The 23,401-nt window shown below is 51.7% G+C and overlaps 1 protein-coding gene across 4 annotated transcripts in view; it reads right to left on the bottom strand.

The window, feature by feature from the left end:
- Chst15 (carbohydrate sulfotransferase 15) overlaps positions 1 to 23,401 on the bottom strand; it is a 71,743-nt gene that overhangs the window by 21,188 nt on the left and 27,154 nt on the right. For all 4 annotated transcript variants that reach the window (XM_015498367.2, XM_048791359.1, XM_048791360.1 and 1 more), the window contains exons 2-5: positions 7,961 to 8,973; positions 6,917 to 7,256; positions 4,959 to 5,105; positions 1,346 to 1,502 (exon numbers count right to left, since the gene is read on the bottom strand). In XM_015498367.2, coding sequence (XP_015353853.1) covers positions 1,346 to 1,502; positions 4,959 to 5,105; positions 6,917 to 7,256; positions 7,961 to 8,506 — 1,190 coding nt within the window. In that variant the 5' untranslated portion in view covers positions 8,507 to 8,973. The remainder of the gene's footprint in view (positions 1 to 1,345; positions 1,503 to 4,958; positions 5,106 to 6,916; positions 7,257 to 7,960; positions 8,974 to 23,401) is intronic.

Below are 23,401 nucleotides of genomic sequence, written 5' to 3' on the forward strand. Positions count from 1 at the left end.
CACACCTGGATTTAGATGGTAGTTATCTTGGTGGGAGACTATAGGTGTTTTTAATGACAGTTTTTTCTTTAAAGTGCTTCAATGTATTTTCTAGTATTTTCCACAACAAACATGACTCCTGTTAGAATCGGGGCCAGGATGTGAGAACTCAGGTGTGCATGTTTCCAAGGGCCACTGAGCCAGATTGCCACACACAGGGGCACCTAACAACAGGAATCTCCTCCATCATTCAGGGAGCTGGAGTCCGGGGCCAGGTGTTGGCACAGCTGGCTCCTCCTGGGGGTTCCCAGGGAGAATCAGCCGCGCCTGTCTCCCTGCCTCTGCCTTGCCAACCATCCTTGGCATTCCCTGCCTTGAGGCTACAAAACTCCCACCTCTTACCTGGCATGCACCCTGTGCCTTAGGGAGGGACAGCATCCCACCAACACAGTTCAGTATAACCTCATCTTAAGTACATCTGCAAAGACCTTATTTCCAAATAAGGCCACAGCTGTAAACACTGGGGCTCAGGACTTCAGAATGCCTTTTGGGGAGCCCGACTCAACCCATAACAAAATGTGGTTGGCCCAAAGGAAAACAAGACATGAAGGGCTGTGACCCCATCTCCAAACATCTGGCAGGTTCTCCCCATTTGGAAATAATAGGCCTGGACGATGTGGCTGTAAGGAGAAGAAAAGGGACCACAGTGCAGATGGCCCCAAGATGGACTCACTCTCAAAGCCAAAATGCTGAACGGCCTGATGTAGACTGCCATCCCAGGAGGGCAGGCCGGAGGCCCACCTTGTGCCTGATGTGGTGGCATTTAGAGGGAACGCTGGACTAAATACTAAGGTCCAGGCCTCCCAGCAGCAGCCAGGCCATCCCTGGACAGTCTGTCCACTATGGAGTGGGCTCTGCCTCGTCCCAGTGGCCAACCCCTGACTGCAAAGGCAAAGCTGATCTGCTCATCATTTTTCTTCCTTTTGGTGTCAAGGACAGCTGGAGAGCTCACAGTCAGGGCTATCAAGGAAAAGGGCATCAACGGAGTCAGAAGAAGTAAGACCACACAGAGGACACCAATATCTCTGATCCCAAGCTGTGCCCAAGCCCTGACAGCAGAAAGCACCCCATGTCCCCAGGTCAAAGTGTCAGGGGCCAAGGCCCACAGACCAGGGTCAGAACTGCTAAGAAAACAATCTATGGTTTGTTTAAAGGCAGGAGGCTCGCCTGGGAATAACATTTACATAAGAAATAGCAGTGGCATTGCAAGTTAAGCTTGTTTATTTTTTTTAAGAAGCAAAGTCTTGTTTGTGCTGGGGAAATGCTGCTTTCCCAAGTGCCTTTTCACTTCACCCCAAATGCTCACCTCTCCACGGGGTCCCTGAGCATGACAATCAGCTTGGCCTGTGGCTGAAAGGCGTGAATGAAGTCCTGGGTCAGGAATGGCGGCTCCCCGTCTGTGCTGTTGTCGTAGAAGAAGGTCCAGGCATTGTTATCCCACATGGTGGAGGCGCTGGCCTCCCCTGGAAACAGAAAGCCCCGCAACTGAGCAGCTGGCGGCTGGGGGCTGGGGTGCCGGCTCCCACTGCGAGTGAGCCAGAGGCCCAGCCAGGCTCGCCTGCCTCCCTCTTCAATAGCCATGGCAGATGAGCCGGTCAGCCATGGCCAGCAGAGGGACTCCAGGGAGAGGAGGGCCAGCGCTCCCCCCACCACATGGCTCCCGCCCCCACCCCAAGGACCTCTGTCTGGAGACTCAGGCCATCCACAGAACACCGAGCGTCCTCCGCCCCCAGCCCGTCTTCCAGGGTGAACAGAAATACAACCATCACCAGCACCCAGACCCTGCATTTCACGGTGTTTGGCCGCTGGCAGCGCACACCTCTATGGCATTTGGAAAGCCCCTGAGAATGTACTAGACAGTTTCCTCTAAGACACATCAGGGAGCAAGGAATAGTCTGGGGATGCCAACCCTCTACAGGGAGTGGGGCACAGTTCTTCTGTCTGTCTTCCTGACTCCCCGGTGGCTGGTCGCGGGTACACTCTAGGACCCAGCAAGAGGAAGACCGCCAGAACCTCAGGGGCCTCAGCCTCGCATCTGTCTCTAAAAGACCATCTGTCCCTGCCCACCCCCTCCCCTGTCTGCACACAGCTGGCACCCACTCAGTGCTGGCTGGTGAACAGGCCCCAGCCCGGTTATCACTGTCCACGTGACCAAAGGATGAAAGAGCTGAACGCCCCAGAGAACAGAGGTAAGGCCAAAGCAGGCATTGGACAAGGCTCCCGCCGACACTGAGCCAATCCCGCTTTCTGGTTTGCTTTTTCGCGTTTGTTAGGCCTGTCTTCGGAGATTGAGAAAGAAAGGCAATCAACGCGTTCTACGCTCGCTTTCCTGAACGGTGCAGAGGCTTCTCTGACAACCTCCAAATCACCTCCTCGGGGAAATCCCAGTCAAGACACACGGTCTCGGTTCTATTCTGGCCTTTCCCCTCCCTCTCTGGTTTTTAAGTCACAACACCCTCGGATACAGAAAAGACCAGTCCATCGGGAGGCCTCTGAGCATCTACTCACAATGAAAAAGAGAACGTAAAACACAAGTGCAGCATCTGAATCTAGACTGGCACCAATTATGTCAGCTCTCCAAGGGAACTGGTCCAGAGCCACAGAGGCATGTATCCCTTGTGTCCCTCTGTCTGTCTGCCATCTGTCCATCATCCATCCCTCACCCACCTGGGAACCATCATTTGATGTCTAATATGCACCCTGCTTCGTGTCAGGTGCTGGGACAGATGAGGGAAATGACACAGGCATGGACCTCCCCTCTTGGCCCTCGTAGTCTAGGGAGACAATTCAAGAAGCCATCAGTATCACTTGAGGGTGCTAAGAAGAGTTAGGGCCAATGCCCCACAAACAGTCAGGGACCTTCCAACATGCCAAAGCCCCCACCCCATGGAATCTAGCCACCTGGGTCCTGAGCCCTGTGTGCCTCTCACTGCAGAGGAAAGAACCCCTCTGACCCGTAGCCATGGTGATGAGACCGTCCATCTCTGCTGAGGACCTAACAGGGGAGAAGGGCTAAGGCAGAACTGAATCCTGCATCAGAGTTGGGCAAAGCCTAGAACTGGCCTGGCCCCAACAATCCCATCTTATAGATGTGTGTACTGAGGCCAGGACAGAGGCCTGACTCTTCATGTGGCACAGAGTGGTGTCACGGGTGGTGACAGGCAGGACCAGATGTCCACTCCTCCTCTGCCTCTGCACCTATCATGCCACAGGCTGCCACAAAACCCACCCAACTCTGCTTGAAGTAACTATCAGTGTGGTATTTTTATTTCTTCTTCTTCTTCTTTCTTTCTTTCTTTCTTTTTTTTAAAATCTAGCAATAACTAAAATTAGGAAACCAAACAAAGGCTTTCCTTTTTCATTCATTATCTAAGTCTTTGTTTCCTGCCCCTGTGTGAATGTTTGTAGCTCTTTCATAGAACCTGAGACTTCTCCCAGAAGCACATGTCATATGCATTATGGCAAAATATTAATTAGACTTACTGTTTGGGGTGTTCGCCCCTAATTTTGCATTCATAAATAAGTAACAGCCAATTCATACTGCAGGTGGTGTGTGGGGAGGTGGGGGTGGGTAACAATCTCACTGGCTTCCAGTGACTTATTTCTGAGTTTGAAAAAAAATCGATCCTTCAGGTTTGGGGCACACATGCCTGCTCTCTGGACATGGGCATGCAGGGAGGAGTTCTCATTGAGCGGCTGATCTGAATCCATCCTGCTCATTCAGAAGCTCATTTAACCTGGGGAATCAAAATATAATAGATCTAGGAAGACAAAAAATTAGATCACTGCCTCAAGTAACCAGCTTGAGCAATATGTAAGATTAAATGTCCATCTTTCAGAACACATCAGTCTGCCTCATCCAGTTAGATATGTTGGAAAAATAAGTCCAGAGATAGAATGCGACCTGATGACCAGTTAATGACTTGTTTGGGATACTGGAAATTTGCCAAAAAAAAATTTAGGTGCTCTTACAATAAAAAACATACAGGCAACTATACAAGGAGACAAACATGCTAATTTGCTGGCTATGGTGATCATATCAAAATATCATGTATACACCTAAATATATGCAATAATTCTTAGCATAAACATATTGGTTTTTAATAAGACACACTTGCATTTAAAAAAAAAAAGAAAAGAAAGAATTAATCAAACAACCTCATTTTGAATGCAAAGGGCCCAACTGTAAAAGACCAAGCAGAGTCTTTTAATCAGCAATTAGTCCAAAGATGCTACACAGAGTTCTGTCCATGTCAGGGAATGCATCCTCCAGCCTCATGCAGCCCCAGTGACCCAGTTATCAAAGCCCAGGTATTAAATCAATGACTAATTGGTTACATTTTATTTTGGGGGGGGGAGGGGGTTCCAGGGATTGACCTCAGGAACACTCAACCACTGAGCCACATCCCCAGCCTTATTTTGTATTTTATTTAGAGACAGGGTCTCACCGAGTTGCTTAGCACCTCATCATTGCTGAGGCTGGCTTTGAACTTGTCATCATCCTGCCTCAGCCTCCCAAGCTGCTGGGATTACAGGCATGCATGACTCTGCCTGGCTAAATGGTTGCATTTATGATCCCCCAAACTTAAATCAGTAGATTCTACAAGAATCCATGTCACATACACCTACTTAATTTAAGTAAAAACAGACACGGAAACTTAAAAAAAAAAATGTCATTTCAGCCATATGGAGTCTGCTTGGAGTTACAAAGTGGACTAGGCTTTTCTGCTTTGTAGTGATGTTTCAAATGAGGTGAACATTTTACACAGGCATAAGAGTGATAGCCAGTGGGGAGTTGGAGGCTCAATGGTCACCTGCAGCCATTGGCAAGGGCTCTGCAGGTGAGGCAGAGCTGAGCCAGGACCTCAGAGAAGTCCCCCCAACCCTGCCCGGCCCTGGGGGCCACGCAGACATCGTACCAATAATGATTTTGTTCATCTCGCTCGGCTCCCTTGCTGAGCCAGCCTGCAGGCCCTGATGGATCTGGTGCGCGGCCAAATCAAAGAGGTCCAGGTAATCTTCCACAGGGTAGCGGTCTCGCAGCCCATCTCGAAGGCGGACAATTCCTACAGGAGCCAAGAAGCCAAAGTTACTCAGGACAAACTGTCACTGCTAGGATGGTGGCTTCCTGGAGAATGACCTTAGACGGGGTAAAGGCCCCCAGGGCCCAACTGCAGCAGCAAAAGGCTCAGTCCAGGTACGCATCAGAGGGGGACCTGGGTGGAGGGGGGCTCAGCCAACTGGCTGCCCGGTTCCAAGGCACGCATCCTTCATGGGGTGGAAGGCACCAAAGGATGGGGACCTACTGAAGAGCTACAATGTGTCTAAGTGGTGGGCGAGAGTTCGGGACTGGCTGATGTGTGTACCAGCTGAGATCCTAATGTGTCCCGGCAGCTCCAACACCGAGGACACACACAGAGTAGCCAGTCAGGAGGTGACACCCTGTCCTCTTCCTTTTGGTCACCTACGTGTTCCAGTAGTGTGCCATCGGTCCAAATGTCAAGAGCCATTGATCTTCCCCTGGGTGGACACAGGTTCTGGGATCAGCCAACTTGGCCCTTGCTTTAAAAATGGGAAATTTCACTTGTGAACATTTAAAACACACCCCCAGACACCACAGCCGCCCGGGTTAGCATAAGTGGAAAGAGACGGGTCAAAACAACATGAGCTTCAAGGTGACCGAGCAGCACCAGCGTCCCAGGCACACCCTGTCCTTGCCTCTCCTGCCAGTGGCAAGCTGGTTTGCATTAAGGGGAACAGTGGCCCAGAGGGGAGTGTACCCAACAGCGGGGCGTGGGCTCAGCATGGTGAAGCCTTGGCTGCCACGCAGCACTGCGAAACCACAAAAGAAACACACCTTCACCCGCCCCAGGCTGACAGCCAAAGGGTGAGACCAAACATGGGTCAGGAAGCACTCAGAAGCTGGTCTAAGGAAGACTCTTGAGGTTCTCTCTAGGCAGCCTGGTCCTCATGCAGAGCACACCCTGGGGCCTCCCAGACTCTGGCAGACAATGGGCCGGGTATCGCCCCTTAGCTCCAGTGACCAAACGTCTCGTGGCAGAAGGGAAAGGTCACCAAGAGGAAAGAGTGACCGCAGGGCCACAGGGTGCTTGGGGCTGGGTCCACAGTCAGCCCTGAGGCAAAGCAGGTAGAAATCAGGGTCTCAGTTGTCTCAGTGGCACTTGATACTTGTGCGGCAGTCAGGGCAGGCCAGAGGAGCTGAGCCCAGGGCAACTGCGTCTCCTCCACGTGTGGGGGCTCCAGGAAGCAGCCCAGAGCAGGTGCTGGCTACCACTGCCCAGAGGTCTGCTAGTCCCTGGCCCAGGCCCAGGCCCTCCCTGCTCAGTGCAGGGGTCACCTGCCAGGACTCTTCAGGTTGGGAAGAGCTACCCGATCTGCACTGTTCCCTTGCCCTACCCTCAGCTGGCACGTGGCTGGGGACGGGTTCCAGCCCTTGGTGTGGTGATGTTGGGTGACGGGGCCCTTCAGAGGTGCACAGGTCAGGGAGGCCCTTCCTGGAAGGGATTAGCGTGGGTCTCTCATGAGACAGTGTTCTTTAGGAAGCCAGGCCATCCCATAGCTTGGCCTCTGCGGCACATGGCCAGTTCCCTTCTATTTCCAAGCTATGTCATCTGCAGCCAAGGGGCTCTCCTCAGCAGACCAGCGCCATGCTGTGTGGACCCTTCAACCCTTAGAATCCTGAGCCAAATAAATCTCTTTCCCTGTAAGCGACTCAGCCTCTGGTATTTTGCTACAGTAACACTAAACTGACTGAGGCAACTGTCTAATAAATGGCCCACCTCCTCAACGGCCCCGCCCTGCCCACTTCAGGGAAGGAATGAACCAGAGGGCGGCTGGAAGGAGCCACCAAACGCACCAAAGCGCTTCCGGGTCCACCAGTGCGGCTCCTTGATGGCCGAGAACTTCACCTCCGGGTGCAGCCGCAGGCGGTCGTAGAGGTCAGTGGTCCCGCACTTGGGCTGCCCGATGATGTAGAAGTGCGGCAGGCAGCGCAGGCGGAAGTGCTTGCCGTGCGCATGCGACAGGTGGCCCCAGAAAGCCTTGCGCAGCGCATCGAAAGTGGAGCGGAAGCGCTTGGAGTAGAGCACGTAGGAGTTGGTCAGGTAGGGGTCAGTGGTGTTCCTCCCCGAGAACTCCTCGTACCAGCAGGGGCTCTTGCTGTTGGGCAGGAACTTAGAGGGGATGACTGAGAACATCTGCAATGAGAAGGAGAAAAGGGAGAGTGGCCCCCAGGGAGGAAGAGTTACCAGAAAGATTGCCACCACCATGCCATCACGCCCCAATCCCCGTGTGTGCTCCAATCTGAACTGTGTTTGACAGCGATTAACAGCTAAACTTGGTAGGCAGCCAATGACTATGTTTTCTTTTTCCCAAAATAAAAACCAAAAAAAAAAAAAAAAAGAGAAAAGAAGATTAAATGAAGATAAAGATTTAGTTAAAATCCATCCTATCATGATGTATCTCTCCCACACACATAGCAATCTAAATTAAATAGTTGGGATCTTTCTTGTTGGTCGTACATTTAAATAGCATCAAAACATCGATAAGCATAGAATTATTGAAAGTGAAACTGAGCCTAACTTTAAAATTCCAAATGATGGCCACCTACAAAACCAACTGTGGCCACCCCAGCTCGGTTTCAAGCAAGAAGTCCTAGAACACAATCATGAGGGGGGCGGTCAGCTGAGCTGTTCAGGACTTCAAACCCCCTTCCTGATGTTCGAGATGTGAGTCGAGACGTGAGCAGACAGTACGCCCTGATCGGCAGCCTGTCAACTCATCCCCACTATCCTCAAGAAATGTTCAGACATTTTCCTTCTACGTTCTCCAAGATGGGGCTGGAAGAGGAAGCAACCCTCTTTTAAAGTCCACCAGTGGAGGTCAGCGAGAGGCTACTCACATGCAGCTCCTGCCTCCTGAGGTCTTGCAGGTCGGGGAGCTGCCTGGTGGTGAACTCGATCCTGGCGGTGATGCTGCTGATGACCAGCTGGATGCTGGGATAGTCCTTGACGTAGGACACGTTATTTACAGGGGGCTGGTGGTGATGTTCCTTCAGGTCGCTTGGGTTTTCACCGTCCAGCAAGCTGGGGTTGCTGGGGAAGCCCCCATAGTGGAAAGGAGACGAGATGAGAAGCTCCTGGTGAGCCCCAGAAAGGATGTAGGAAGCCATCACCAAGGTCATTATGACCAGTCCAAACACCAGGCTGCATCGCTTCCCCTTCTTAAAGCGCAGAAACCCGCCCCAGGCCTCGTTCCCTTCAGTCCTCACTTCGAGAACAGCCAGCAAGTTCATCTGCTTACTGTCCACGCGAAGCAGGATCTTGTTTTCTCCTTTGCATGCGGGGCACGCCTGGTGACTCTGGTGGGGGCCCCCTCGGCAGCTGACCTGCTGTTTGTGTGCGTCGTCGGCTAACAGCTGTAGGCAGCGGTTGAGGCAGGGCCTCATGGTAGTGCCCTTGGACTGAGGCTTAGCCAGCCATGGGTGAGCCCCAGGGAGTACGGGAAGCCTTACGGATGTCCTGCGATTACATCAGATGGTGGGAAGGCAGCAGAGACAGACGGAGACACGGCAGGAACCAACGGGGGAGGAGGGGGAAGCGCATGCTTTGGCTTGACTCTGCAAGACAGCAAGGGGAAGTGACCCCGATGGTCATGTTCTACAGGAGCCACGGCATCAGGAAGGCGGGGAGCGCTTCTGCCTGTCCCTCAGGTTTTCCCCATCACACCACGAGCAGTATGGCTGGGGAGCGTGGGGTCACGCCGCACATCAGGAGCGCTCATGATCTTCTCCTGCAGCCACGGACTGGCGCGCCATCCGCAGAGTTGCCCATGAGGGTTTCCACGGTCACATCCTGTGTTCCTTTGGGATGTTTCCTCTTCGTGGGGAGAAAGCTCTTAAAAATGTCCAATTACCTAAACATAAAGAAAGAAGACTGACTGGGTTACATGGTAAGAGCAAGAGCCCGGGACGCTCTTCCAGCCAGGAATAGCTGTTCGTTTCTCTCTTCCTCTTCTCAATTCCAGCCAAGCCTGCTTGGTCTCAACCAAGTCGCAGAATCATACAGGAGAGAGGGAGAGGTTTCGAGTCCCCGCACTTGGCTTTGGAATTCAATCTCTGCCAACAACTGTGGCCCAGCCACCAACACCAGCAGCAGCACGTGGGACGCCTGGTTCTGGGCTGTCCCCCACCCTCCAGTGTCTCTGCCTTCCTACTTCGACTAAGTTAAGGCTTCTCCACCCCAGGGCTCTGGACTATGAACTGGAGGGACAAATTCAGATATTAGTGCCTCCAAGTCAGTGGAAAAAGCTGAAGAACAATCAGGAGAACCGTTAGGATAGGAACACAGAGAAATAGAGCCTTTCCCTCCCAACAGTATCCACGGTCTTTCGCTGGAGCTAACCTTTACTATCAGCTTCAGAAGCAAAAGTTAATGAAAATTTAGAACAATGAAATGATTCTCTCCTTCAGCGGAGTGTATCATATAAAAAACCATTTGGCTTTAAGTTATTAAGCAATTAAGTCCAACGTACAGTGTTCCCCTGAGCAGCGAAACACTTCAGGTCCTGAAATAATTTTCCACTTCCGTCATCCTAGGGAAGACATGATTCTTAAAGATCCATTAACACAGTCCTGTGGTTGTAAAATGTATTGTTGCCCAAAGACATTTCTTTGTAGATGTCTTAAAAGGAGCACCGAGCGAGCAAAACAAAGAGGCCTACTTGGTTTCTCACCATGGTAGATCCCCTAACTGGCTGCGTGGCCTTGAGCGAGACATCCCACCTCTCGGAGTCTTGGCCACTCTCTTATAAGTTTGTAACAAGTACTGAATTAGCTATTATATGTTTGCATAAAGTCTAACACATATTTAGCATCCCATAAAAGGTATGTAACATTGATAACCATATCATCAATAATGATGATAACTATTATGATTTAAAATTGTGATGAACACCAAGGATATTTGAAATGCAATCCCAGAAGGAAGACCCTCGCCACATGATCTTTCCTTAGTGATTGACAATCCTCTCCTCACACACCCCTCAAACAATCCTGTCCCCAGAGGCGGCATCAATCCTCCCTTCATTAGAGTCTCCTTGTCCTGGCTAGAGGTCGGACCAATCAGAACTTTCCAGAAGAAACCTTCCCTTGCACCGAAAAGCCTGTGTTCTACGTGCCGTCAGTAAGTATTCACGCTCCCATTATTCGGAAAAAAGGTGAAATGGACAAAATGACATGGGATTCGTAAAGCGGGGCTTTACTATGCTAATAATGTCTGTGTCACAAGGAAGAGAATACACAAAATTTGCAAAACAGAATTAACCAAGGAATTTTCATAAAGTCTCAAGGAACCAGCATGAGAAGAGCTGGTGAGCACGGGCTGAGAGGCTGGGGCAGGCGCGTGGGCCGTGAGGTTGCACAGAGGGAAGGTGGGAGGAGCTGCTCCCAGAGCCAGGCCAGAAGGCCCGGGCTCTGGCCTCTTGTGTCCCCCAGGGCAGCTGGAGGGCATGTGGGGAGCCTCAAGCCCAGACCTCTGCTTGAGCTGGCTTAATCACCCCTGACCCATTACTTGGTACAAACAATTCTTCCAAACCAAAGAAACAAAAGGGCAAGATCCCCTACTCGGAAAGTCCATCACTAAAGCCAAGAAAACATTTTCTCACATGCCGAAGTCCAGGCCACAAGTGGGGTCAAAATGAGACTCAACCAGGAGCTCCGCGGGAGGGAGTCTGCACCCTGCAGCCTCTCTCTGCAGAAGGCCTAATTAGATTCTTTTTTAAAACAAACAAACAAACAAACAAACATGGGCTTTGAAGCCTCAGAACAGGAATGTACATAATCTGGACCCCAAAGAATGGGCAAAACATTCTAACCAAGAGCAAAAGTATCTTATTCCAAGCAACATAAATAAACTTGGGAAGTCAGGGGAGGGACAGGCAGGCAGATGAGGGAGGAGGCCTGCTGTCTACTGGGCAGCTGCACCTTGCAGCCAGCGGAGCTCCTGCAAGGTTGGCCTCTGACCACAGAGAACGGCCACAACTGGAGGTGTGTGGAAGCCCTGGGAAAACACTCAGATACAATGTACTCTCTGCTCCTGTCATTCATTCATTCATTCATCCCTTCACTCCCTCCTGGAAAAGGTCCTTCTTCAGGCATGCTCAAGGGTGGGGCCTGAAGCCACTGTAGGATGCGGGTGTGTATACATAGAAATACACACTTGGCCTCCTCCCAGCCACAGTTTCTGAATCCTTGGAGTGCTGAGCGTCCAGGAAGCTGGAAGCATGGTTTGCCACTCACCAGCCTCTTCCAACAACACATGAACTTATGCTAATGAGGTGACCCTCAGTGAACATCTAGGTGTCTTCAGGAGAGGGACTGGTCACCAGAAAGACAAGCCTTGGTTAGAAGCTTGGAACTTTCAGCCCAGATCCCCAGGTTCCTGGTGGGAACCTGGGGATTGAGGTCATAGCAGCAGCCAGTGAGGTGATCGTCAACTAATGCTACGATAATGGGACCTCCACAGAAGCCCCTAAAGGACAGGGAGCCACGGGGTTGATCGGGGTCATGGACATGCAGAGGGACAGCAAGGAACCACCTCCTGTGTTGTGAGACAGTCCTCCTGGGCACGCCCTGGTATCTGTCCCACTGTCAGCTCCTGAGCTGCCACCTCTGTGATACACTGTGCATGGCGGGAGGAGCCCTTTCCTGAGGACCCTCAGTCACTCCGGGGAGTTACAAATCCACACAGGCTGCTGTGGGAATCCCCCACCTTTCTGGCCATTTGGACATAAACATGTGCCCTGGGGACCCAGTACTCCTGACTGGTGCCCAAAGTGGGGCGCACTTGAGCCCATGAACTCCAGGAAGTCGTGACCTCCAGCTGCAGTCAGGAGGTACATAATTTGATGGTGTTGGAAACACCCCTGGGTGTCCTCTTTGAGGATAAAAAAAAAAATCTTAGATTTTACCAGAACACACAGCCACTGTGTAGCACATAAAATATGCCTCCGTGCAGGTGGGTGAACTCCCATCTCACAGCCAGGCCAGTACCTGGCTGGTGCCCGTGGGAGCGAGCGAGAGCCCTGAGTTCAGGCTTCCAGACAAGCCCTCCCGTGAGTGAGCTGGTGCAGAGGTGGCTGAGAGGGGCACTTTTCCCTGGCTGAGCTCTGTCCCACCTGGGACACGTATAAAGAAGGTGCGTGTGAGGTAGCCTCGGGCACGATACAGGCTGTGAGGACAGACAGGCGGAACCCAGGAAGTCCACAGACCGGGTTCTCACTGCACCCTGCCTGGGCTAGCCGATTCCATGCCCAGGGCACTGTCCCCCGCACTGCAGGACATTGGGCAGCATCCCTGACCTCTACTTATAGATGCCAGGAGCACCCCTCCCCTTAGATGTGACAACCAGAAACGTCTTCAGACGTGGTCACATGTCCCTTGGAGGGCATAGTCAACCCAGGCAAGAATTGCCACTGGAGGGGAAGGAATCCAAACACAGGGTGACCAGAGAACTAACATCAGGGGGGACACCCAAGCTAAAGCCTGAATGACAAGAAGGAGCCAGTCCCAGGGAGACCAGAGGAGGCGGAGCCTATGGAGAGAAGCCGGGGAGTCCAGGCCCCTGGGTACTCCTGGAGGGCAGACCTTTAGGGGCATGGGCTGGTGGGGCACAGGGACCCGATGGGTGAGGAGGCAGGGGCCAGAGCTCGGCTGCCCTGAGGGCCAGAATGTGGAAGGGAGGCACACTGCATGTTCTTTCAAAGCAATCTGTACAATACGTGTAGCCATTTAATAACTCAGTAAAGAAAAATTAAATCATCAAATTACCACGACTATGCAGGAAGGAAAGCAGATTGCAATCATGATCCATAACTGGCCTCTTCCACATGCCATGGATTATCCCACGGGCCATTGTTCAGAAGCCTGGCACTCAAGGTGTTCTTCCTTCAAAAGTACGCAGTGCGTACCCCTGCGCGCCACCTGTCTAGAATGTCCACGTTGGTGCCAGCGGACCCACAGTACACAGGGCACTCGGCATTCCCATGCCCACATCAGCCCCCATCCTCAGGTGTGCATTTCAGCTCGATGGCTGCCCAGCTGGGCTCCATTCTGTGCCCTATGGGTGCAGGCCCCTGCTGCAGGAGCCCGGCGCCACTGTGAGATCAGATAGCTACTCCCCAAATAGAAAGCCTCCAATTACTCACCTCTGCTTGGGTGCCCCTGTTAACCTGTGCACCCCAGGCATCATTAGCAAGCCATTTATAACAAACTTGTAATTGAGAGACCCAGAAATACCACTTCAGATGAAGTAATTGAATGCCCCCTCAGTGGAAGATCGATAAAGGGCGTCCAATTTCACCCCAGGAAAAACTTATTAAATTATTGTAGCTATAAGCTGATAAAGCAGAAGAAAGGTATATGAAACTTCAAAGGAAATCTGGACAGATTTAAATAAATAGTTTCATTTAGGTAGAACATTTAAATCCGCCCTCCGGGGAAAAGGAACAAAATAGCTAATTATATTGTTTTACTTTTATATTTTAAGGGGGAAAATCCGATGATTCTTAATTAACCTTTACTAAAACACAAAGCCTCCTTCAGATTGGGACGTCTGGATGCTGGCGTCTCTCTTTAGGCTATATATATGGAAACACATTTTTCTTTCAAGGAATATTAATCAAAAAGTAGAGCAAGAAATATTTTTTTACATTTAGCTCGAAGATATCAGAAGGTTGTTGCTGAGACCCAGAAGAAAGTTAACAAAACCAAGGTTCTGCACAAGAATCTCAGCAGTTTCAATCATACACCTGGAGTTTGACAATTTTGAGCATATCATGGTCATTAATCAGAACAAAGCCACACTCCCTGATTGACACTCACCAGCCTCTGCATGGTGGAAAGGACACAGAAATCACCCAGATCTGAATTCCAAACTCCCATCTACCTAGGGACCTCAGACAAGTCACTTAAGCTATCTGGGCCTTTGTACTCCCAGATGGCATCAGGGGTCAGCAACAAATCCCCCACAGTGTCTGAGTTAAGAGCCTGAAGTTTGCAGCCAAGGTGCCCACGTTTGACCTTGAGCAGGACGTTCGACCTCTCTCTCCCTGTCTCCTCAGATGTGATAGGAAATGATCACCAGATCTCTATTGTCTCATTAAATGAACTAATTCATATAAAGTGCTTTAAAAAGTGTCTAGCCCATAGTAAGTATTCAAAAACGTTAGCTAATATTACAGAAGCTTCGTCCTGGCCCACACGTATTTGATAAACAGTAGTTTATAGCTATTTGCATTACGGAGCCCCGTTTATTACTCCATATTGATTCAGGCCCTTTGCCACATGAATGGCTTTGTAGTTCCTTCAGCAAAAGGAGAGAACTAGCCCTTCATCCTCTGGCTTGGCTTGGGCGACTTGCTTTGGCGAACAGAATGAGGTGTAGGAGGCCACGTTGCCAGTTGAAGCCCTTAACATGGGCCCTGTGTGTCCACTTTTGCCCTCTGGCCTCTGTTCTTGGTTGGGCCGAGAGGAGAGTGAGAGGTGAGTGGTGCAGGGCTACCTGGTTGAGCCCGACCAAGAGCTGCTGGCCCCCAGCCCACCCCAGCCCACCCCTATGGCCGAGGAGAGAAACTGAAGGACAGCTGTTCAGAGTCACTGAGCTCGGGGGGTGGCTTGTGACACCATCAAAACTACAAGATCTGCTCTCCTCCAGGTTATGGAGACTCTACAAAGTTAACCTGCAATCATTGTAGGTTTATGAGTTCCAGAAAGTGTGTTTGTATGGGTGAAACACAGCAGGAGCAACCCAGGCCAAAGTGATTCACCCACGATGCAGGGACCCCATGGAGCCAGCTCTTGTTCCCTAAGGAAGCCCGCGTAACACAGAAGCAGAGAAAGCTTGGGCGATGCTGGAAACCGCGATGGGAGCCAGTCCCAAATCAGGATGCAGCTGCCCAGACCCTCACACCACATTATCTCCTGACAAGTATGTGTTTATGAAAACCGCAGCTGTTTTGTGTCAGTTATGGGGACAACTGACCCCACTCCCCACCTCCGCCTCTCTTCAGAGTTTCTGTCACTTCCTCCTTGCTCCCTCTCCCTGAGCAAGCCCCTCCCACAGTCCTCTCCATCAGTCACCTTGCCCTAGATCTTCCTGACGCCTGGGACACCTTATCTGTGCTTCGTCGGCAGCAAGGATTCTCTAAGCATGGTTGGCGAGATCTTCCCCGCTGGCCCAAAATGAGTGCCAAAAAAAAAACCACAAGCAGATTTTTAGTTATTTTTAAAGCACACTTAACTCTGTAGTGAGTTCATCATCAACCTTATTTTTGTTAATAACAGCTTTCCTGCATGCCCTACAGCACAGGAAGCATGCTCCAGGTGACCATCCCATCCATCACCATTGCTATAAGAAAGAGCCATTCATGGAGTCCAAGTCGCCAGGATCTGCAGCCACCTCCTCCCTGGCTGCCTGCCTACGGAGCCCAGGGAGTCTCAACTGGGCAGAGAGGTGGGGCGCAGCAAAAATGCTTTCCCAGCAGTCAAAGGTCCCCCAGGCTTTGGACCTGCCCTTCAATCCAGCTCAACCTGCAGCTTCATGACCTCTGGCAATAGACTTAATGATCTGTGATCTGGTTTTTTTTGTTTTGTTTTGTTTTTGTTTTTTTTCATCTGTAAAATGGGAATTAAACTATCATGGCCTCCTGGCCTGAACATGAAGAATTAATACACACTCAAGCCGGCACTCAGCACACGGCCAGCCTGCATGGGGCAACGTGTGCTTTGAACAATTATTGGTGAGTCCGTCAGGCCCTGCTCCAAGGCTATGAGCTCTCAATGCATAATCCTGAGCAGAGCTGTCCCACTTTCCTGTCTGCAACTAATCTGAAGTAATGACAGGGAAGAGGCAGGTGGCGGCTCAAGGCAAGCACACACACGCAGGAAGGGGCCCCGAGCTTGGCAGGGGAGAGGAGCCAGTGAGGAGCAGAGGTGATCAAGATCATTTCGTAGTTCTGGAGAGCTCCCAACAGCCCTGGGGACAACTCTGGAAAAGTTCAGCCCTGCAGAGTGACTGTCCCATCCAGTTTCATTGCCAAACAGGAACAATTTTCCAGAAATGTGACCATCCCCAAAGATCTGGGGGAAAGGCAGCCACTTATAAGATCGAGGAGAGAGGCCGCAGAGGGAAACTCCTGAGGGACCCTGGGATTTAACTGCAAAGCCATTTGCAATACGAAAGCTCTGGAACAGCGAAGATGGTGGTGGGAGCAGTCAGAGCCCAGGTCTGGAACAGCGTGAAGATCATGGTGGGAGCAGTCAGAGCCCAGGTCCAACCTGGGCAAGCTCCAGAGAGTCATCCCCTGGCAGTATATGAGCCAGCCAGCACCCGCACCAGCCCTGCCTCTTACAGGGAGGAATCCAAGGCCCTGCGTGATTCTGCACGTCCCAGTGGCCAGCAGCTCACGGGGACAGAGGGGGCCTGGGTGCTGCGCAGCAACAGAAATGACCATCCTGACCTCTGATCTGACCTCAGGGTCTAGCAGCTCATCCAGGCCACTGCATTCCTCTCCCTCTGGGTCCAGGGTCTCCACAGGAATTCCTTTCTAAAAAAAGACCAGCTGTGTGGTCTCACAGAGAAGGGGAGGAAGGGAGGCCTGCAGAGGCAGAGGCTGGGCTGAAATGGGGCTGCCTCCTCTGGTCTCCTCAGGGACCCCTGTGGCCTGGGCCATTGGTTCCTAACCTGCCTGGATTTGACTCTGCATCACCCAAGCCTGTGTCCTTCAGCTCCCCACGGGGGACGGGCGACAGGTCCAGCCGGGGTGGAGACCCCAGGACTGAGGCTGGCCTGCTGCCAGGCATGAGGAAAGGGAGAAGGAGGGACAGAAAGGACACAGGGACCAGGGGCTGAGGGCAGGGGAGGAGGAGGAAGGGCTAGCCCCATAGGGGCAGAGAGTCGCTGCTGAGACCAAGGAGAGGACTAGAGTGCCTGGTGCAGAGCCAGTCCCAGGGCAGCCCCTGCCCCTGTTTAATTCCTGCACATCAAAGGGACAAGCCTGGGCGGGTCCTGTGCGACTGAACACACTCTGGGGAAGCAGCTGGGTGAGGCACCCTGTGTCAAAGGTGTCCTTGACAGTGTGCTGAAGCTTGAGAGCCTCAAAGGGGCACCTTCCTGGCAAGTCAGGGACCCCTGGGTGTGGCCCCGAGCCCAGCTTCCCCCATGTAGCGATCCAGACGGTATCAATCCTGGCTGGTAACCCTGGGTCAGTCACCTCCTCCCTCTGGGCCTTTTCCCATATGTAAGCAACAGACTTAAAAGTAACCCTTTCAGCCCTAAGACATGCAGGTTTCTGATATGAAGTTAATGTCTCTTTAATAAAAAACCCTCTGTGTGTCTTCCAGGGCTGCTCAGCCACCTGTGGTTTTTAGTGAATGTTGAAAATCAGGTGCAGTACTTGCTTTATTAGCTTCCAAAGAAGCTGGCCAGTCCCTCCATGAGGCAGAGCACATTTCCTCCTGATGAGTGGCCCATGCCCTGTGGCACACAGCTGTCAATCACAGGCGATCACTTGGTGCAGGGCCTGCCTTGGCGGGGGCTGTGAACATGAGGGACACAGTCCAGGTCTCAAGAGCATCCCAGCTAACTGCAGAGCAAAGGCTCCAGGGTCTCCAGGAAGGGGGCCACCCTCAGAGTCATACCCCCATCTCAAGGGTAGCCTCCATGCCCACCTGTCCCCGAGAATCTGCAGAAGAACTGTCCCTGCTGAGGGCCAGAGGCATCAGGAGAACAGTGGGGCTGCACTGCTGGGGCAGGAGGGGGTGTGGGTCTCTCCACACCCAGCAGAACAGCCTGCCCCTGCTCCCCGTGCCAGCAGACAGGCCACACAGCTAGACACGGTCTCTCTCAAGTGCACCTCATGACAAGGTTTCCTCTGCAAGGGGCAGGGTAGATAAGAGGCTTCACACATGTTCAGACTGCAGCTGTCACCTAGTGATTTCAATGTGCACAAAAGACTCTAAAGTTCCTTGTGACACAACCAATAATTTTCTTTTTCTGAAACCAATGGGGGAGAAAATGATTTCAGAGCACTCGTTTTATTATTTCCAATGGTCACTCAAAGTGGTGCAGGTACTGGATTTTCCACTCAAGCCTATCTGTCCACCAGCTAAGGTTTTCTGCTAAGGAGGAACTTCCTCAAGACGAGGGTCACAGTGTGCAGGGAAGCCTGCCTAGAAGTGGCCCTGGGTCACAAAGCAACCAAAGCCACACAGCCAGAAAGCATTTCAAGGTTCGTGGACTCAGCTCAGGCTTTTCAAGGACTCCAAAGACAAGAGAGGGAGATGAATGCTAGCTCAGTGTCAGAGCCCAGCAGAGCTCCACGTGAGCAGCCTTCATGACAGCAGCTCCCCGAGGTCAGCATGGGGATCCCCCAGTTACATATGGGAAACTAAGGCCCAGCGGGGTTAAACACATGCCCAGAGCCACATAGCTAGCCAGACGTGAGGTCAAAGGCAACCACAGGTTGTTGACCACAAAGTCTGTGATCTTTCTCCTGTTCCACACAAATGAAGCTGTCACCGGCAGAAGCTGGCAGAGTGATGTGTGAGCCACCACCAAGCCCACTGCCACCTGCCTCCCAGGTGAGGAGCGAGGCTGGAGCAAGCTCAACAAGAGCACAGGCTGGTGACGGGCAGCCCGGAAGAGCACAGGGCCTCACTCAGGGCACACGCTCCAGAGATGGTGTCTAAATTAATGAGTGAAATAACATAACCAGAAAGCACAGAAGTTCCCAGAAACTATGCAGAGCAGGGCTCTGGGTAAGCCTTGCTGATCCTCATGGTTTTAAACACTGTTTTGTTTCTAAAGATAAGCAAAATAAGAGCCTGCTACTCGTAACAAGAATGACACCAGCTAACACTGACAAGGCTTCCTTGTATCCAGGCACCAGGCTGGATTTATAAGGACTATGCTATTTAAGTGTCACAGTAGCCCAAGGGAAAGTGCAATTGTTATCTCCAGTGTACAGAAGAGGAAACTGTGGTCCAGAGAATTTGATGGCATGCACCTTCTTCCCAGATTCCTTACAAATCAAGCAGAGTGCAGGCCTGGGACTGGGCTGGGGAGTCACCACCCTGGATTAAGTACTGGCCATGCCATTTAACTAGCCACATGACTATAGGCACACCCTTTCCACTGAGACCCTTATTTTCTTTTTCTCAAAGTGATCTGGAAAGTTCAACATCACCCCAGGAACCAAGGATTTCAGGAACCCAGGACCTTTGAAAAACTTTTTTTGCATGCTCTGGTCCAACGTTTCTACAACCTCAAACCTTAACTACCAGGAAAAAGTGACACATTTTCAGACCAGGAATCATATGCACTCTCATGCAGCTGGACCACAAAGATAAGTGGCATATTCTATCACCTTCCAACAGTTCTTCTCTAACACAACAGGGAAATGAATGAGAAGAAGAAGCACACGGAGACCACATAGGAAACCCAAAGGAACAGGACTGCTCTGTCCACCCTTGTGTCCCCAGACCCCTCTTGCCCACTGTGACCTGACTTCAGGGACAGTGAGAAGACCGCTGAGCAGCAGAAATGACCAGATGTCCTTCAGATGGGTGGAGACAAGGGCTCACATGTTCAAAACCAACTTCGAATAATGATTTTGCAGATGCACGGTGGAGTCCTAGGATGAATATATTCGAGGCAGCACAATTGAGGGGGGCAGCTGCGATCCCCACCAGATGGCCGCTGATGATCTGAATAGTTGGAAACATTGTTTCATTTCTAAAGATGAGCAAAAGAAGAGTCTGTTAACCCTTGAAGGAGAAGAACTGCCTGGAAATACTCGGTTGGACTTTCTTTGTGACAGGCAGCCTGACTGGCTGTCCTCTGACCAAGGGCATGCAGGAGTGAGCACCCGAGGCAGCCCGGCCCATAGCAAGTGTGGCTAGGACAAGCAGATCACCTGAGCACCAGCCCTGGTGGGGGCTGGAGACCCCAAAAGCGAGCAGAGATGTCCCAGCCTCCCTCCGCAGGGTTGTAATGTCCCAGCAACTTCCCCCACAGGTGTGCAGGGGGCTGCAAGAACCGGCAGGACAAACCAGAGCTTCTGTGTTTCAGTGATTTAAATATTAATAGTGTCATTTTTAAATTGATACCCAGATTCATTACTAAATGATAGAAAATCTGCAGAGGTCCGGCTCACTCTGCTAGCCGCAGGAACGTCAGAACATACATCTCTTGCACTCAGAGAAGGAGAGCTGGAGAGGCCCGGAGACAGGGTAGGTGAGGCGCAAACACAATCTGAGAGCCTGTCCTGCCTTTACACTGGGGCCTACTGCTTCTCATCCACGCCTGACGGTTGACACCAAGGTAGGTGCAATGACTCCATTGTGCAGACAGGAAAACTGAGGCTCCGGGCAGGCAGCAGCTTGCAAGCAGGAGGCAGAGCTGGGTTGAACACACGCTGAAGCCCCAGCTCCCCGCACTCCCTCCAGGATGGGAACTGGTCAGTTCATAAACCCGTCAGTTTCCCAGTGCTGACTGTGGGGTAGAGCTGGTGGCTGTGCCTTCCGCTTACACCAGTCCATGTGACTTCCAGGCTTACTCACCCAGAGCAGGCATTGCTTTGTAACTATAAATATAATGAAGAAGAAACAGTAAATACTGAGCAACAGACATAGCATATACAAGTGGCCTGGGCCCAGGGCCCCACAACATGGACTCACACCTGTGCATTTGTCTCTGGGCCTAGTTTGCCACCTGTGGAAAAGGCTGGCCCTCCCTGCTCCCCGCCAGCCCAAGAGAACAGGAGACGGCAGGGAGGCTGCAGGGCTCCAGGATGACCAGGCGAAAGGCCTGTGAGAAGAGTGCAAATGGGAAGTTCAAGTGCAAATGGGAAGTTCCATCTAAGGCTCACTTTCCCCCCTTATTTCTCAAGTCACCTTTGAATTAATAACATCTTCCCACCCACCACACTCTAATGCACAGGGTCCTCGTCACCATCATCGTCATCATCATAATCATCATAACCCAATTCCATTTAACTCAAAATGATGTACCCGGGAGTAAGCCAAAAGGACACTGTCCCTTGCCTTCTCTGTCAGGATGATGGAGAGCCCAGAGCAGACCACAGAACTCCCCAGAGTGGGCATGCATCTTTATAAACGTGCACAGGCCGAAAAGTACCAAGTCCAAGGACAAAAGGGACAATGTGACTCTGGAGGACACAATTTTGTATTTGTTGATGCTCAAAGAGAATGTTTAAGAGAGACAGGAATCTGAGACCCAGAAGTATGCAAACACACACACGCACACGCACACGCACACACATACACACGCATACACGCATGCACGCACCCACCAGGTGGCATCCACCTCTTCCTGGCTATGTCCTCGGGCCCACTACTTTTCACGTTGGGCCTGTTTGCTCCCCTGACGCATGGAACCGTAGCACCCACTGCACAGAGCTGTGGGCATTGAACAGGACCAGCCATGCCAAATGCCTCTGTGGTGCCCACCAACTCCCAGTGCTCATAACCCCAACCACAGCCATCATCTCCGCCCTGGTATCCCCACGTACCCAGTCTCTGCAAACAGGACCTCAGCCAGCAGCACGGCCTTTGGCCTGGTGTCGAAGCCCCAGCCTAGCCTGCTTCTGCAGCAGAGGACTTCAGGTAGGACAAGGGCAGTGAGGTCTGAAAGAGATGGTGCAGAAGTGCCCCCTCCCCGACTGACTGGCCAGGGCTCCAACGACTGCCAGGACACCTGGAGGCAGGAGCTGCCTGGGGTGGAAAGAGGGCCAGGAAGGAACTCTGCTTTTAGACTTCCTCTAGGGTTTGGAACATAGACCCAGTTTCCGAGAACCCCACTCAGATCTGGAATCTCGACTCCTGACCTCTGTAAACTAGGTCAAACACGCCTTCATTTAAAGACATGTTACCCGGGACGTGAAACTGAATATGCCTGGTCTATTGAAAAGGGATTCTGTTTTTCTCTTCTCTTCTTCATTAGTAAAAACAACCTAAATGTGTTTGGTGAGCTACGACTGTTTTAGAAAGATCTCTCAAAGCTTCAATATTTGAAGCAGGAGAGTTGAACATTCAATAAATATTATAACTAAAGAACATTCTCCAAGAATGCCATCGATGTCCATCCTGAGCACAGCTGACATACTGCTGGCACAGGGCTGTGTGTGCCCGTCTTGTCAGGGGCAGCGCTGGCTCTGCAGGGAAGCCCGCCCTCCAGCCAGGGTTAGCAGGGCAAGGAAATCGTCGCAGAGTCAGACGCCGAGCGCTGGGAGCCACTCGAGGCTCGCAGTTCTATGTAAACAAGCTAATAAAAGAAAACTTGTTCAAAAATTAATAAATGGGTCTTGGCTCCAGCAAACCAACTCCCACGGAGCAAATGATCTATGATAGGAGAAATTTGTAACCTCTTCAAATTAACTACAGAGGAGTGGAATCTCTTTTGCAAAGATTTGGAAAGTTCAGGGATTCCTTACAAACTTGGGACTGATTCACAGAGAACAGATTCCCTCCTGGGCTAAAAGCAAGTCTCCAAATTAAAAAAAAAAAAAAAAAAAGGCCTTGTAGCAGACTTCCTATCCAGAGTTGCTCTGATCTGTTTCAGAAAAATAAACATTTGGCCAACGCACACAGTTGTTCAGACCTCCAGTCGGCACAGGAGGAATTCCTGTTGACACCACCCGAGGGCCTATGGGACGCCACACCCATCCTTCCAAAGGCAGAGCAGAGGCCTCAGAGCAGACTGGACTTGGAGGCCAGGGCAGCTTGGAGCAAGCAGAGCAGGACCATTCCTGGCTGTGGGGCGCTAACGGCCACACAGGGTAGCACAGCAACCACACCTACTGTGTGACTTCCAGCAATTCGCTCAGCCCCTCCTCCAACCTGGGCTTATAAATGGGGAGGTCCATCTCTCCTTGCAGTACTGCAGGCGTCTGCCTCTGCCCCTCTGGCTGTGTGTCCGTCCCTCTGTCCCCCAGCCTCCTGGCTGTCACCATTTCTCCAGCACCTCTGGCCCTGCTGGACCCGTCACTGCTGTCCACCCTCTGGACTCAGCCAATATGCCTCACCCCAAAGCCCAGACCAAGTCAGGCCACGCTGTCCTCAGACCCCACAGCACCTCTGCGGGTGCCTGTCTGACAGCACCCGCCTGAATCACTAGGTGATGAGCCCCGTGAAGCCAGCAGAGCTCCACTCGTGTAAAAAAAAAAAATGTACAGAAGGAAGATTAAAAAGGGAGGCAATGACACAAAAACACCGCACAGTCGTGGACAGAAAACTCCCAATAAATGGGGGGGGGGGGGGGTTGTT

This window comes from Marmota marmota, unplaced genomic scaffold (genome assembly GCF_001458135.2).
Source record: "Marmota marmota marmota unplaced genomic scaffold, marMar, whole genome shotgun sequence".
Classification (NCBI taxonomy): Eukaryota; Metazoa; Chordata; class Mammalia; order Rodentia; family Sciuridae; genus Marmota; species Marmota marmota.